General features: G+C 31.7%; 1 protein-coding gene across 2 annotated transcripts in view; it reads right to left on the bottom strand.

Moving 5' to 3' along the window:
• LOC129224490 (uncharacterized protein ZK1073.1-like) overlaps positions 1-16,817 on the bottom strand; it is a 122,978-nt gene that overhangs the window by 87,189 nt on the left and 18,972 nt on the right. Inside the window, exon 1 of one of the 2 annotated variants that reach the window (XM_054858951.1) lies at positions 10,108-10,257. The exons of the other annotated variant lie outside the window; for it this stretch is intronic. Within the exon in view, the coding sequence (XP_054714926.1) occupies positions 10,108-10,110 (3 nt within the window). The 5' untranslated portion in view covers positions 10,111-10,257. Of the gene's footprint in view, positions 1-10,107; positions 10,258-16,817 lie in introns of those variants that run through there. 2 annotated transcript variants of the gene reach the window in all.

Below are 16,817 nucleotides of genomic sequence, written 5' to 3'. Positions count from 1 at the left end.
TATTAAAAATTAAATATATTTTAAAGTTCCACACATGCTTTGAATTTTACCACTATAGCCTCAAAATTGACCAACATCGTAAGGCTTCGTACTTAGAGGAAAAGTATCAAAATTTATTTTTTTTGTAAAAATGTGCTCTCATATTAATTAATCCTTACATAGAAACCGAAAAAAGTAAAAAAAGCATTTTTTACATAGAGAAAGTAAAAGTTGATTTTCCCCTTAGCGCATGACAAAATGTAAAATATACGTGTGATAAAGAACGTAGGTTACGTGTGATAAAGAACGAAAGAAAAATCAGTTTTCAAACTTGGCAAGAATTCATGCGCTGAAAATAACTGAAAATCTAAAGGAGAAACAAAGAGAAAACTAAGAAATAAGACGATTAACGCTTATGAAATTTGCGTAATACAATTGGGCTAAATCCAATAATGGTGGGAACCGCTCCTGTAGAAATAGTAAGATAATAAAAAAGAAAATGGCGATTTATTCTTGTAACACAAATCTCCCGTAATAGGACAAGATATTGTAATTAAGAGAACATTTTTTGATGTTATATCTTTGTTTATTTCTTTTTTCTAACTTTAAACTGTTAAATAACTAAAAATGGTGAAATAAAAAATAATTATTAAATAAAAACAAAAAACCTGACAGCGTAAAAGCCAAAAAGACAAAAAAAGAAAAAAAAAAAGCAATCCCAGTAGTTTAGAACGTTATTAAGTACTACTGAATAACTATATCATTGGAATAGTTTTATAATCGATACACACAAAAGACAAATCATAAATTTAAACGCAAAATAGAGAAGGATCAACAGTCGGGCTCATTCCTTTTTGATCAGTCAAGGAACCCCGTAAAATTTGAATGGGCCCCGACTGTTGATCCTTCTATTCTGCTTTTGAATTTATGATTTGTCTTAGGTGTGTATCGATTATGATTATAAAACTATTTCAATGGAATAGTGATTCAATAATACTTAATAAAATTCTAAACTACTGGGCATATATTTTTTTCTTTTTGGTTTTTTTAGTTGTTACGAAGTTGGGTTTTTTGTTTTTGTTTAATAATTAGTTTTTATTTTATTCTTTTTAGTTAATTTTCATTGGTAAGTTATTGTGTACATAATTCAACAAAATCTTAAGAAAAACGTGAGTTAAACTGTTAGATTTAAATAATCAATTATCACTCACATATGCTCTCAAAACCAGCCTTAACAAAATTTGTTCTCCTCCCCCTTTTTTCTTTCATTTTTTTGCTGCCGTTAAAATTCCAATGGCTTTTAGTTGCCGTGTTTTTTTGCCCCCCCCCCCTCTCAGTCCCAATCGCTGCCTCTGAGCTTTTGAAGTTTATCTCCGTTTTCGTATACAACATCTTATTGCTACCTATGGCGTGGATGATCATTAAAAAACATCATTTCAGCATTTAATTACTATTGTTACTCATTTAAGATTGCTGATAAATTTTTAGCTCCCATAGCAGCACCGCCAAAGAGCAGAATTTCTGCATTTATCTTATGACATCTCTGACCTTGTCTCTTTATCCCACGCGGTATGGATGATTTAATCAGAGGTCTTCTATATGAAAGAAGATGCCCAAGGTCTTATTGATTGAAGATCATCCATTGCAATTGCCAGAGCTCCAGACAATGCCTGGATAGAGTGACATCAAAAAAATGTCTTCTTGTCCCTCAGATCAGATAACAAAAAGTGCTACTTCGCAAACTGGAAGTTATCTTGCTCAATGTCTGTTCAATGTCTGGAGCAACTAAATTAAAAGTACTACTGGCTTCATTATGACAAAGCAAGTTCAGATGTAAAGCCTGAATGATGCTCAAAAATATGAGTATAAGAATATTGAAGTTTTATGTAGAGATACGCGGGAAAAAACAGAAACTCTTAATTTCTTGGCTAATATACATACTACGGATGAAAGGACACCGTCAATCGAAAAGGACTAAAGTCTTCTTAAAAGTAGTTTAAACTAAATTTTGATGAAGGGCATTTAGACCAGTGCCAATAGCTTTGAAAATGGTAAAAAGTCGAAAAAATTTAGAACAGGATAAAACCAGTTAGAAAGGTAAGAAAATCTAATAACATAAATAGGAAAAATAAATTACGGGCGAACTGAGTTCGGGAAGGGGGGTGTAGGGGGGTTTAAGGGGGGGAAAACGGTTTATCACGATTTCCGGAAAAACTAAGAGTCCTATCGAAAAAAACTAAATTGCAAAGTTGTTGGTAATAAAAAGATCTACAACTTTTGCATTTGCACTTTTTTTCTATAACCTCAAAATATATGCGAAAAATTCAAAAAACCGACTTTTTGGTTTTTTATTTTTATCTTCCACAAAAAAAAATTTTTTTCACTAAATTTAATGAAAAGTTACCTTATTATGTCCCAAATACACTGTAATTTTTTGGATTTAAAATATTTATTTTTTCTCCTTATTTTGATTCAGTAGTAAAAAATCATCAGAATTTTCAATCAAAAAATCTCACGTCAAAATATCTGATTTTTTTAAAAAATCGTAGCAAGTTTTTTTTGTTGGAATCTCTACTTTTTGATGGTATAAAAAACAATATACAATACTATAGAAATTTTCGCAAAAAATGAAGAAAATCAAAAAACTCGTATTTGAAAAAAAAAAAAAAAAGTCATAACTATGTAAAAATTTTAAGCTCCTTATCAAAATGTACACTTTAATTACTCGAAAAATGAAATTTTTCATGTTACATTGACACAAACTGAAAATAAAAATATATTGAAATAATTAAAAATCAAGCTACAGCATGCATTTGTTTTATACCCTTCTCTTCCACCATTAGACGGTGACTGCAGTGTCCCCTATAGTTTTTTGGAGTTACGAATAGCAAGCTACACTGTAGGATGGGATAAATGAGTAATTTCCGCAATTTCGAACTGTGTAACCTTGAATATTATGAAAAATAATCAGTTTTCCAATTGTGTTTGCTGTTAATTATTGTGTTTGCTGTTTATTTAATAAATAGCTTAAAATTTTACATAGTGATGATTTTTTTTTTTCAAATTCGAGTTTTTTTGATTTTCTTCATTTTTTGCGAAAAGTTTCCATAGTATTGTATATTGTTTTTTATACCATCAAAAAGTAGAGATTCCAACGAAAAAAACTTGCTCCGATTTTTTAAAAAAATCAGATATTTTGACGTGAGAATTTTTGATTGAAAATTCTGATGCTTTTTTACTACTGAACCAAAATAAGGAGAAAAAATAAATATTTTAAATCCAAAAAATTACAGTGTATTTGGGACATAATTAGGTAACTTTTCATTAAATTTAGTGAAAAAAATTTTTTTTTGTGGGAGATAAAAATAAAAAACCAAAAAGTCGGTTTTTTGAATTTTTCGCATATATTTTGAGGTTATAGAAAAAAAGTGCAAATGCAAAAGTTGTAGATCTTCTTATTACCAACAACTTTGCAATTTAGTTTTTTTCTATAGGACTCTTAGTTTTTCCGGAAATCGTGATAAACCGTTTTCCCCCCCCTTAAACCCCCCTACACCCCCCTTCCCGAACTCAGCTCGCCCGTAATTTATTTTTCCTATTAATGTTATTAGATTTTCTTACCTTTCGAACTGGTTTTATCCTGTTCTAAATTTTTTTGGTCTCAAACATTATTGGCACTGGCCTAATTGTGCAAAGTGAAAAAAAAAGACAAAGTTTGAATTTTTGAACAGAAACCCTTGTTTTTTACTACGCTATTTGCTTTCAAATTAAAAACCAGAGTACCAAATTTGATTGCATTCCGTCCTATATAACAAAAAATATTTACAAAAAAAAGGTTATCAAAACACAGAGCTGCCATAGAGCATAAAATGCTAATTTCAAGGTCAAAGTTGACCAAGCAAAGGAAAGTAATCTAGCAAAACTTTAACATGTTTTCAATAGAAAAAACTAATTATAAAAGTAAATTTTAAGTAATTAATTAAAATTCCTGGGGTTTTGTTTTTTATTTTCACAAAAGGTGAAAAAATAAAAAAAAATTAAAAAAAACCTTACCACAGCCGATTTTTTTTTCTTTTTTAAGTGCTACATTCTTTTTCGTTGCTTAAAAATTAGTACGAGGTATAACTTCTTCTACAACCGGCGACATCTTTTTCAAAAGTTTTCTTTAGTCTGTTATCCATCTTTGCAAAATCCTAAAGAAACCTTGGTTTGACAGTTAAGGTTACAGGCTATCTTTGACATCTTGTTTTAGTTAAAAAAATTTTGGTTGATTTTAGTATCTTTAAATAGCATAAGCACAGATTCGAATAATATGAAGGTAAATCTTGATAAGACTTTTGTTGAGTCTTTTTCATTGACGCATCAACCTTTTTACCCACAAATTTTCTACAAAGGGTGTCAGATACCACTGACTGAAAACTTCAAATACCTGGGCGTCAGTTTTGATAGAAAACTTACATGGGGGTCCCATGTGGAGGACATCACCCAACGTGCCATAAAAAGACTTAATCTCCTAAAAATATTAGCGGGTTCTAAATGGGGTTGTTCAACAGACACGCTAAATTTTACATACAAAACTTATATTCTACCCATCCTTACTTATTGCTGTGAGCCGCTGATCACAGGATCAGAGCAAGTCCTTCAACAGTGTGAGACTTTTCAAAATCAGGCTCTACGACTGATTACCGGAGCAGTGAAGACAACACCCATTGACTGCATGTTACTCAGCACTGATAATAGACCTCTAAAGATGATCTTTGAAGAAAGAGCTGTTCTCCTATGGGAAAGAATACTTAGAATCCCTGGGTGTCTGTCCCTGTGGAACCAGGACTCTCTGGCCGGCGGGAGAAACTTAAAATCACAAAAAGGTTTTCTCCAGGGAGTAGCTGATATTTCTTCTAAACTAGATTTAAAATATGAGACTAAACAATTTCCTCCCTCCATAAACCCCATTTCTGAAAAAGGTTTCTCCATTCGCCTTAATTTGATCAAGAATGTGTTCAAAGCGGAGACAAATGATGTAGTGTTAAGAGCTCTTGCTCTCGAAACAATAGAATCCTGTTACCCCAGAGAGAAATGGTTGAGAATATATACTGACGGCTCTAAAGTGAATGGATGTGTTAATACTGGTGCTGGTGTTTACTGTGAACTTTTTTCCTTTTACACCCCCATTGGCAACCATAGATCAGTTTTCGATGGCGAGATTGCTGCCATCTGCCAGGCCCTGTCACAGTTCCAGCCACATTTAGACTCTTTTTCAAAAGCAGTTGTATTAACGAACTCAAAGGCAGCACTCCAAGCTATCAATACACCTAGCCACTCCCGAACTTTAACCACCGATAATTGTCTGAAGCTCCTTAACCGGCTTGCCAGAAATAATAAGACAGTTGTTCTTCAGTGGATTCCGACCCACTGTGGAATCCAAGGTAATGAGATGGCAGATTTTTTGGCCAAAAAGGGAGCATCGGTTCTTCAGAGAACCAATCCTAAGCTTCCATTTAGTAACATCAAAAGCTTAATAAAGAAAATCTTTAAAGACACTTTTCACGAAGAACTCAAAAATCGCAGCAGCAATAAACCATGGTTTGAGCTGATTCTGAATTTTGGATATGTGCCCTTTTTAACGAAAACCTGAAATGTTGAAAATTTAAATTTCATCAAAACTCTAATATTTCACCTTCTCATACTCTCTTCTCGAAGTACATGAACCTGAAAGTAGTGGATTAAAATTTGAGGGTTTTGGACATGTGTTCCTTTGGATCTAAAAGCCTTAGTACTACAGATTCTTCCAGGATATGTCCCCTTTTGTTCAAAATAAAACGTGCAGAGGACGGATTTGTTATCTTTTGATCAAAAAGCCACACTTTACCCATAAATAAATTACGGTTTTTCCACGTTTGGACTTCTTGAAAGTAAGTGATTTGATAAAGGTCATCTGAGAGATTAAGAAAATGTCACAAAATGAATTTTTCTAAAAAGTGGATATGTTCCCTTTGATAAATTACTCCTCAATTGATATAAAATATGTTACAATTTATATTACACGTACTCTTCTGTATATAGTGTTTTAGCATTCGAAAGTTGATAAAAAATCTCTCGTGAAATCAACTGCCATTCTTTTATTTTACACAGCCATTGGTTACTAAGTCAAAGTTAAGGCAGCGTAAACGGCAGTAAAATTAATTTTTAAGCAAAGCATTAAAACTTCTGAATATTTTTTAATTAATTTTTCATCAAAATATAATATGTTTTCAGATTATTTTTTAAAAATTAATTTTGTAATTAATTAAGAAATGAATTACTATTTTTCAAGAAACATTATAAGGTAGATTTTATTTACTTTAATTGTAAGTCAACGGTTGAATCAACTAAAATAAAATTTGATATAGGCAAGTTAAATTTCGATACAATATTACTATTTTAACATAGTTTGAGAGAGTAATAAAAAGGGGGGGGGGAGTGGGTTCTAAATGAAGTTTTTTAAGTTTATGCTCAGTGTAACACGAAGACGAGCCCATTACAAACTTTAATTATGAAATTTTATGAAGTTAATTATTGTTCAAGTAAATTTGACATTTTATGCATCCTTAGCGTAAATAGTTTCAAAATACGAAACAATGCTTCGTTTTTCTTTTTTTCCCATGACTGCACATGTGTACTATTTTATATTTGGATCTTGGACAGTTGGAATTGATAACGTCATAAATCAGAATATACTTGTATAGGAAGGTCGTACCTGGACCTGGGAGGCGGGTGGGGGGGGGGGGGGGGAAGAGGCAGTGTTTGGGATTTTTTTAATTAAAAAATTGCACTTTTTTATAACTTAAATAGGATATTTTTAAAATTAAAATCGCTTTATTTCATGCATCATTTCAAAAAGATTTTAAGGACTTAAGAAATTATTTAGGTTACATAAAAATACATGATTTTTGAAATAGTATGAAAAAATATATATTCATATTAAATGAATGAAACCAACGTTTAGATGCACAGAAATTGCAAATTACTGCAGACACGTGTTTTGGTGTTACAAGGAATACCTTTTTCAATGCAAAGAAGTGTGAGTTTTTGGATGAAGCTCGGATGACTTTTCATCCAAAAGCTCACACTTCTTTGCATCGAAAAAGGTGTTCCTTGTAACACCGAAACACGAATCTGCAGTAATTTGCAATTTTTGTGCATCTAAACGTTGGTTTTATTTATTTAATTTTCTTGCACAAAGGTATTTATTTGTTATATATCTATGTATATAAGTTGCAAGCTATTTTCATGGCGTATATAGATTACAGAACTATAAATTACCCGTTGTGTGGTATCCATTTAGTAGATCTGAAGAACTATTATTCAAAACAAATAAAGTTAATCATGATGAATTATGCCTTGTAGTCCTGAAAGTGATTGAATAAGTTATGCTATGCTGTTAAAATGTTTGAAAATAAGGCCTTGACGTAATGCGAGCTTTGACGCAACACCAATTGTTCAAGTCACAGTTAATCAAATGATATTTCTCGTAATTTAGTTCTGCTTGAAAGTATCAATTTTTTATCTATGTTTATTCATTTATTTTGTTTCACGCTCAGTATTCCACCTAGACTTGAATCATCTTTACATAAGTTTTGCATCACATATTGTAACTGTTTGTGTTATGTGAACATAACTAAAGTGTTGATATTTTCTCTTTGCCAAGTATTAGATATATACAATTAGCAAAACGTTTTGAAAAAAGTTAAAACAGTATTTTGGAGTTTCAAATGATCCCAATCCTTTTTCACTGCAGTGAAGAACAAAGGTAAAGAAAAAAAGGCTTTTAGTCGCACCCGTTTTACAGCGAAGCCGCATATAGCGAATGACATGAAAGCTTCAATTCTGCTTCACGTTTCATTGTGCATTATTAAACTTCTTATAACGAAATAACTGTTATAACAAAATTTTTATTTTGTCCCTTCGACTTCGCTATAAACGGATGCATTTTGATATCTATCGAAAAGGTGAGATGCAAAAATAAAACCGATTTTTTTAAATATGTAATCTATATTCAAAATCAAAAAAGTTTTTAACAACTCAAAGTAAAGCAAAATTTGTTGAAATTAAAAAATGAAACACAGCATTGTGTTGTCGTAAGTGTGCTTAGCAAAAGTTTTTTGAATGAGAATAATCTGTTTGAATCGATTTTTGATTGAATCCAAAAAAGTTAGGAAGAACAGACAAACAGACCGACACACACACTTTCCTATAAGTCTCAAATTCTTATTTACGATAGTTTTTAAAAACACAATTTTTTAAATAACTTTTTTTCCCCTTTAGATGCTTTTTCTCACGAAATGGAGCTTACTTTGACCGTTTTTAACGTCTTATTTTATTCGAACATATTACTGTAATGTTTCCCTAAGGAAAAAAAACTAATAAAAGGAACTAAAAATTCACGCCATTGCGGAAGAAAATCAGACTGTTTATTATCACTAGTAAATATTTATTTATATATGTACTAGCCGCCTGCGGCGACCAGCTGGTCCGCCTTTTTACGCCATTTGCCTTTTTGCGCCAGAGTTGCCGCCTTCGGCGGCTGCTTAGACAATTTAGCGACGGTATTAATCAATGTTTTTCTCTTTTTTTCTCAATATTATCATTCGCCTTTTTACACCGATGTTGCCGCCTTCGGCGACTGCTTAAACAAATTTCGTGGCGGTATCAATCAATCTATATCTATGTATATCATTAGTAGTTTGAATAAAATATTTTCTAGATCTATCTCCAGTTCCGTCGTTTGGAATATTTTTAAAGGAGGGGGAGACACAAACGACGTACTCTTCATGCAAATTTTGTCGAAAAATAACAAAAAGCACTTCCACTTTTATGTGAAAGCATTGTTTTTTCAAAGTCATGGTGTGTGTGTGTGGGGGGGGGGGGGGCACTGACACCCTGTTGAAATTCCTTAAATGACGGGCATGCCTCTTTCTTGCTATCTATCTGCTATATCGAACTCTATATTTGTCTATCTATCAATCTATACGATCTGCGCATATCTACCTCCTGACAGTACAATCTTTTTTTATTTATATTAGTATTAATTCGAAAACAAAAACATTTTTTGTCCACTCAACCTCTATCTCTGTATCTACCTAACCTAACCGCCAATTCGTAACAGAAACGAAGATCATGCAAAAAATCGCGAGCTTTATTTATTTAATCAAAATAGCCCTCGAAAATAAAGGCTCTATGTTCCCCGTAGTGTTCAAAAAGTAGAGCTTGCAAAAAAAAAAAAAGGTGAAGAGAAGGCAAACGATTTCAGTTGGATCACGTGATGAGGTAAGCTCGGAATTCAGCCGGCAAGCGAACAGCTCGCGTTGTGTTCTGCCATTAAAAAAATTGTAAAAAAAAAACTATTGCGTATTTTTCAAAACTTTTTTCTTCTGAAGGGGGCGGAATATTTTTACTATTACCAACTAAAATTTTAGAACTGAGGGTTTAATACTTGTCGCAGGATGGGTTTCGAAAAAAACTAAACCCAGAAAAAAATGTAAAATAAAGGTTTTTTCAAAAATCTATAAAAAATACAAAAATTGCTCTATTTTCAAAATCTTTTCATTCATCATATTTAAAATTAAATTTCCTACACAATAGTACAAAAAATATCCGTCTGGCGTGATTGGTTCAGGATCTGTGAGGTCAAAAGTGCTAAAAAGTGCTAAAAATAACATAAAACATTAAATAACTTTTTTTCTAATTAAAATATCAAAAATCGGAGCCCGAGGTGCACTTTTTCAGCAAAAACTGCACCTGTGTACCAAATTTCATCTTTCTAGGCCTTACCATTTTCCCAGGATGCGCGCCACAAACACACACACACACACAAACATCTTGTTTTATTATACGTATAGAAGATATAACGTTCAAATCTTGTCTTTACTCACATACCGGGAGAATTTTCAGGCAAGTTACTTTTAGTAAAATAATGTCGATTAAATAATTTGTGATTTAGGAATTCGTATGGAACACAAAATCAAAAACTTTAAAAATGTTTAACTCAATATTACAATGATATCTTCTTTTAGACAGGTAAACAAAACACAGCAACACTAAGTAAGATGAACCAGTTAGTTGTAAACAAACTATATTAATACTACATACCATAATTTCTTCTTTCCGAGAGATAAAACAAAACACAGAAACACAAAGATTAACCTAACCAGTTCGTTGTAAACAAAGGATAAAAAGCAAAGACTCGGAATCAAAGAATAAGAGCTAAAATTATCCGCATGAAACACGTTTCAAATCGTCTCGGCTACAATAGAAGAATAAATGAAATAGCCTGACACCTGACCCGTTCGAATTCAACTGGGTAACAGGTGTTTTCGAGCAACTCATCAAATACAGCTGTAATGCTGGTGCAGACGCACGGCCATAGGAAGCTTTTGAGTAGAGAAGTGATTACCAAAGTTTCTTTTAAAACTTATTACAACCACAAACAACTATCAATGATTGACCCTAAAACTGCTGCAAAACACATCATATAAAGTAGCGGACAAAAAAAAAAAAAAAAAAAAACTGAATCACTTGAAAAACTTTACATTTTAAAGAATTTCTCGAGAAATAAAAGAACATTTCTGTACCTCGGAGTCAGAAAAACTAAGTCACATAATCGCTACTTCACAGGAGAGAGGAAAAAAGATTGTCTGGCACATGCAAAAGATGGGACGCGCGCTTTTTTAACACTGATAAATAATTGCAAAGGATTTTTTTTTAGAATTAAGTTCACATGGCTCGATGCGGATTCTACATACAATGCACTGGTAAACAGAAAATCGCAAATTTTGGACTAGCGTCAGTCTGGCTATGAGGAACAGAGTTTTTCTGTAACTTCTGTCACATAAAAGGCATGCTTCAGCCGACATGTTTCAATAAAAATTAAATCACCCATTCAGCGGATCAAATACAAATTGGTGAATTGCGTGGTGAAAAGTGCAAATGTTAAAAAAAATCTGGCAAACTTTGAAATTCTAAATGTTATAACAGAATAAGTTCAAATAAGTCAACTTCTTTTTAATGTTTTTTGCTTTTTACTCGAGAAGAATTTGGATTCAGTTTCAGTGTCGTATTCAAGGGGCAGGTTTTTAAGGTTCAAACCTCCTCTGAAAAATTTAAGACTAATCCGAAAAAGAAAAAAAAAAACAACTTTTCATTATACTTCTTTTCCTGAAAAAAATATAATACTATTTTATTTTTTGTTCACTTATTTATTTTCAAACTTCATTTGAAAAATTAAAAAAATATCATTGAAGAATTGTTTAAACTCAGTGCTTTATCTGCAGTATTTTATAACCTTTTTTTTTAAACAAATATGGGGGGGGGGGAGTTACTGCAAAAATCATTTCTTACAAAACAATACAGAGCTTTTCTTCAGATTTTAAATACCTAACGCTGACAAAAACATCAAAGTTCTTTTAGTTTTGGAAAATGCCGAACTCTAATTTAATATATTTTAGAAGCGTCTAAGATATATGAATTTAAGAAATATTGCTTCGAATGCACTCATGTTAAAAACGCCCTCAAAGCAGCTCCCTTTTGTTTACGTAACATATTGTATTAAAATCAGTAGAATATACAAATGAACAGAATTTGATTGATTACATAGATTTCACGAGAAAAGTGCCTTGGTAAAGCCCTCCACGAAACATAAGTGTGGTTACGGCCCTGCTTAGTTTGTCCTTGATGTGACTCCAAAACTAAAAATTATTTTTTTGTTAAAACTAATTAGTCTAACGTTATTACATTCAAAAATGACAATTCATGAAAAAGTAAATACGATTAACTTTTGTAATTTATCTATCATAATAAGACTTACTGAAGCAAACCCCTCAAGTTCAAATTATTTCTTTCCAAGTGTTTGAATGAGAAAGGAGAAAGAGCTAAAAATTAGCTAAAGTGCTGAAACCTGTTTCAAACTGAAAAGCAAACAAGCTGCTAATGGAACCCGAATTTAAAATATCTAAGGAAAAGAACAAGGTAGAGAAGCTGAAAAAAAAACCACTCGGAAAAGCTCGAGTTACCTCCTCTGAAGGACAGCTGTGTTTGAACGAACTCGAGAAAGCGTGGAACGCTCTCAGCTTGTCTCCGAAAGATATGTCCACATTAGTCAGCTGGCTGAGTCCGACATTGCGGCGGGAGCAGGATTTGTTCAGCAGTTCAGCGGACATTTTATTTGATGAGGGGGAAATAAAGGAATTTAAACTTATGTTCGGTGAAGAAAGTAGTATTATTTTTATTCATTTAAATATACTTTTGAATTCTGGTTGCTGAGAATTATTTTATTGCCAAGTACAGTGCTGGACAAATTATTAGACTAAAGAGGTTTTTTTTTTTTTTTTTTTTTGTACACTATTTGTACTAAAATACTATTTATTTTACTGTTAAATTACAGCACATACTGTACACTGATTATTACGTTATTTTAGTATAATTTAATGTTTGCAGGTGGACGCACTGTCTGCTTTGTTTATGTTCTTTGTTTATCTACCTACCACGAACATAACTTCAATCAGCTTAAACAGTTCACTAGTTCTTTTTATTAGTGTGTTCTGTTATATTTAAAGTTAGTTTTAGGTAATTAGTGAGTATATATAATAGTGAGTATAAACAATTTTTTATCTCCTTTTTTAAAAAGTTAAGAAATTGTGTAAACCTTGTGAAAAGTATGCCAAAAAGATTTTAAATGCTCATCAAGAGCAACTGAATGCATATTAAATATTAGATAATTATTTCACTGTTCGTTAATGTGTCTATAGTTATGTAATCAATAAAGAATTTGCTATTAAAACTGTCTTAGTCTAATAATTTGACCAGCACTGTAGATAAACATACCCCCGGTCATGGAACCAGCCCGACCAGGGGCGTTCCGAACTTCATCAATAAACATGAAAGCGCATAAGTTAAAAAAAAAAAAAAAAATTCGCGCTAGTCAAAAAATTAATTGAGTAACTTAAATACCACTTTTTATATGCATTAAAAACATATATATCATTGTTTTATGCCAAAGTAGAGCAGACATTTTAATGATATCCTAAAGGGAAACGGATCAATAAAATGAAAAATAATAATAAGAATAATAAACAGGTATTTTTTTTTTTTTTTTGGTCCACTAAAGTAATTTTAGCAACATTTGTTGATGGCTTGGAGACAATTGCCACTTGACTTTCATGCTCGGTGATGACTTTTAAGAAAAGTTTTTTTTTGATAAGAAAACACAAGCGCAAGGAAAGAAAATAACTTGTTTTCATTTTAAAACGTTTTTTAATATTTTATCTTCTCAAAGCATTGTATACATTCCAAATTCCACAAAACATATATTAAGAAGCTAAAAAATTAATCGTCATAAATATAACTTTTTTTTATAGTAATTCATCACTTTTCTTTTTCTTTTTGAGGGGGGGGGGGGGGTGGAGGTATTAAATATTGGATATTATTTGTAACATTAAATTATTACATAATCACTCGTATTTTTAGTATGCTTTTTGAAACCATTTTATATTTCTGAAAATCGAATAAATATAATCAAATGATACATTGCTTAGTTTATTTTTATAGGACAGCCATGCTCAAACGAAAAGATTTTTATAATGCATATTTTGATGACAGCAACGTTACGAAATTACAGTACGTTGCAAAACTGATTGATTGTATGAATTCACGTTTTCGATTTCTGAATGCAGCAAGCAGATGACCTCTTGACATTTATATTTCATTACTTCATATCATAATTTAATTTGCACATTTTAGTAGATGATTGGTCTGAGCACTCAGCCCCGATGGGACATCTTGAGAAACTGCAACCTCCCAAAATTTCTACTTATTCCGCAAATTTTGTCTGACGATTCAACAAATTGTGAGGCAGCCTTTCATTACTTCAAATGTTTTTATTTTTCTTCTCATTTTGCAGTTTTAACGAGTCATTGAGTGTAGGTATGTGTAATGTTTGCATTTTATCACTCGGTAAAATTCAGTTTCATTCGGTAAATTGACAATTTCCCGTCTCCCAGAAATGTCAAGTTCGAGGCGCGCTTGCATGCACTAATTAACTTAAAAACAGGGTTCATGATCAGATTTGTATTATATAAATCAGATTTTTATTTTCTTTAAACATACTTCCAGGATTTAAGGTACTGATTATGTTACAATTAGAAACATACACGATATTTTTAAAAACATATTTTAAGCTATTTTCATGGTATTTATTATTTTTTAAGGTATACAAAAATAAATAAATTTTTACATGGATGACTCACATCACATTTATCGTTTAAGACACCAGAAATAATACTGCCTTAGGAAGGTAAAGGACAATATTTGTAAATTTTTCACTTTTCCTTTTGCATTTTTCTGCAATTTTTTCATCTATTGTACATTAGCTTTATAGTACAAGCTTACTGGTTTAGTCTCCGCAGAAAATAAAGCGAAAATGAAAACGTTAAATTTCAACATTTCACTGTTTTTAGTATGAAATCGAAAACGCGTTTCTTTAAATTATTCAAAAACTTATTTTTGTAGATACTGTCGTTTTCGTTCACATAGCGGAAGACAGAATAGTACACTGTAAATGTAAAGAAATGAGTAAATTTCATCAGAATTATCTTCTAATTACAAAAGCAGAAATAAGCCAAGCAATTGCTTCATGTTTTTTATGTAACGTTTTATAATGAGTACACTTTAAAGAAATTCCATTTTAATGGCTTATAGTTTTTTTCACTGCCTATTTAGTATGTTCAGGTTCATTTCATTACTAAAAGCAAAGAAATTAAACTGAATTTTTATATCCCTGCAGTTTGTTAATGAAATTAGAATAAGTTTTCTAAATATTTCATAAATGTTGCGGTTCAGAAATATGTTAGAGTCTGTGGCATGAAACGAAGCGGTTTTATTTCGAATAAAATTGAAGGTCAATAGTTTTACCACTGTATGTTTTTAGCAAAAGAATCCTATTTTTTCATAGCCTTTTTGGTGAAGAACTATAATTTTTGCTTCGCTCTTTATTTCAATTCTGAAAAATAACAGAAATACTTAAAGTTTCTGGAGAAAAAATTTAGTTCCAAAATATTGAAATCACACACACAGAGGGGGAACTCACACATAGACAGGAAGAAAGGAACCTAAAGTTAGTTAATTGATTATTTTGTAAATGCATCTTATTTTATACTTAGATTCTAATTATTCAGTTTCAGAATGTGTTGTTCTAAATTTTAAAACAAAATTTTAAAATTGCAAAATTACTTTAAAAAATAAACCATTTTTTTAATGATTATAATCAATGACTTTTTTTTTCAAAAAATCACATGATTTAAATAGGAAGGATTTTAAAGAATGATTTTTTTAATTACTTGATTTAAATCAGGATTTAAATTTAAATCAAGTTGATTTAAATCAACGAACCTTGCTTAAAAACCACACAAGAAGAAATTTGCATAAAGAAATCGAAAGTTTCAGTAACATTTTAATATCATAGTCATTGCATGGAATGAATGACAGCTGATTTTCACATTAAATCTTAACAAAAACGGATTAAAGTTCCGTTTATCTTCCTTTGAGCGATGTTAAACAGAATAATAACTCTAATAAACGACAACAGAGGACGCCACTACTAAAAATTATAATCAACACTAGATATCATTTTGGGAGTAAAAAAATTTAGTCGAGACAAGATGAATGTTGGTAACCAGGACCAAGCCCTTCCCTTTATTTCATTTCAAATTTTTCCAGGGGGTCGCAGAATACAAACCAACAAAACTATGTCGGAAAGGAATAAAAACCACGCCCACACACACATAAATACATTAATTTTTAAAAGGGGGGAGGATCAATTGCCCTCTCCTAGAACAAGCTGAAGAATGAAGTTGCCCTACGGCAAGACAGAGGAACATTTAGGAAAAGGGCACTCCTCTTAAAAAGGCGTTCCGCGTACCAGATTATCCAGAAGTTACTCCAAAATTCACGAAGGAAAACCGGATCTCTCACGAAATTATGTTAACGTTATCACGTCATTTGACCATAATCTTAATCCCCACACTACTTAAAAAAAAAGAAAGTGTTTTTCTAAGAAAAGGGACATAATTGAAGCGATAATGATAATTATGTACGTTGTGTGGGATGCAGACAGTGACGCAACCAGAAAATAGTTTTAAGTGGAAATTTTCCAAATTCTGCTTTTAAAATCAGTTTTAGGCGATGTAAAGGGGAAGAAAACTAACTACCGTTTGGATATCAGTAGACCTATTTAACTCCAAAACAGCTTAAGAATCTATCACAACAGTGTTAAATTGTTTGTTAGTGTGATAAATGCAATGGAAGTGACGTCAGAATTTGGTGACCCATATGGTGCAGTGTTGCCAGATTGGGGAAATTTTCCCCATTTTGGGGAAATCTGGTGCTCTCTGGGGAAATTTTGGGGAAATGGGTTTTGAGGGGAATTCTTTGGGGAAAAATTTTTTCCTTGGGGAAAACCTGGGGAAAAAAACCCTAGGGGAAAAAAGATTTTTTTTCGTATTTAAATTTGCGTCAAGAAGTAGTGGGAACATTGTTTGTATCAAACAGCGTTGGGTTAGCTTTGCTCAACTTTATGGAATGCGCATTTCGCATTATGTGGAATATTATGCTATGGAATTCGCATTAATGTTCTGCGTGAGTAACTAGTTGATATGTGAAACAGGTAAAAATAAGTGTGATGAAGAGTGTCCTTGAATAAATATATACAAAAATCATAGTTTAAATGTACATACAGAAGCAGAGTAGTAAATGCGAGTAAAAAAAAATATTTGTTTATTTCTTATCTCTCGGTCATGCGCTTGTATTTA

The sequence above is a fragment of the Uloborus diversus genome, chromosome 6 (assembly GCF_026930045.1).
Source record: "Uloborus diversus isolate 005 chromosome 6, Udiv.v.3.1, whole genome shotgun sequence".
NCBI lineage: Eukaryota > Metazoa > Arthropoda > Arachnida > Araneae > Uloboridae > Uloborus > Uloborus diversus.
The sequence above is the reverse complement of the archived record's forward strand: the minus strand, read 5'-3'. Positions and strand labels throughout refer to the sequence as shown.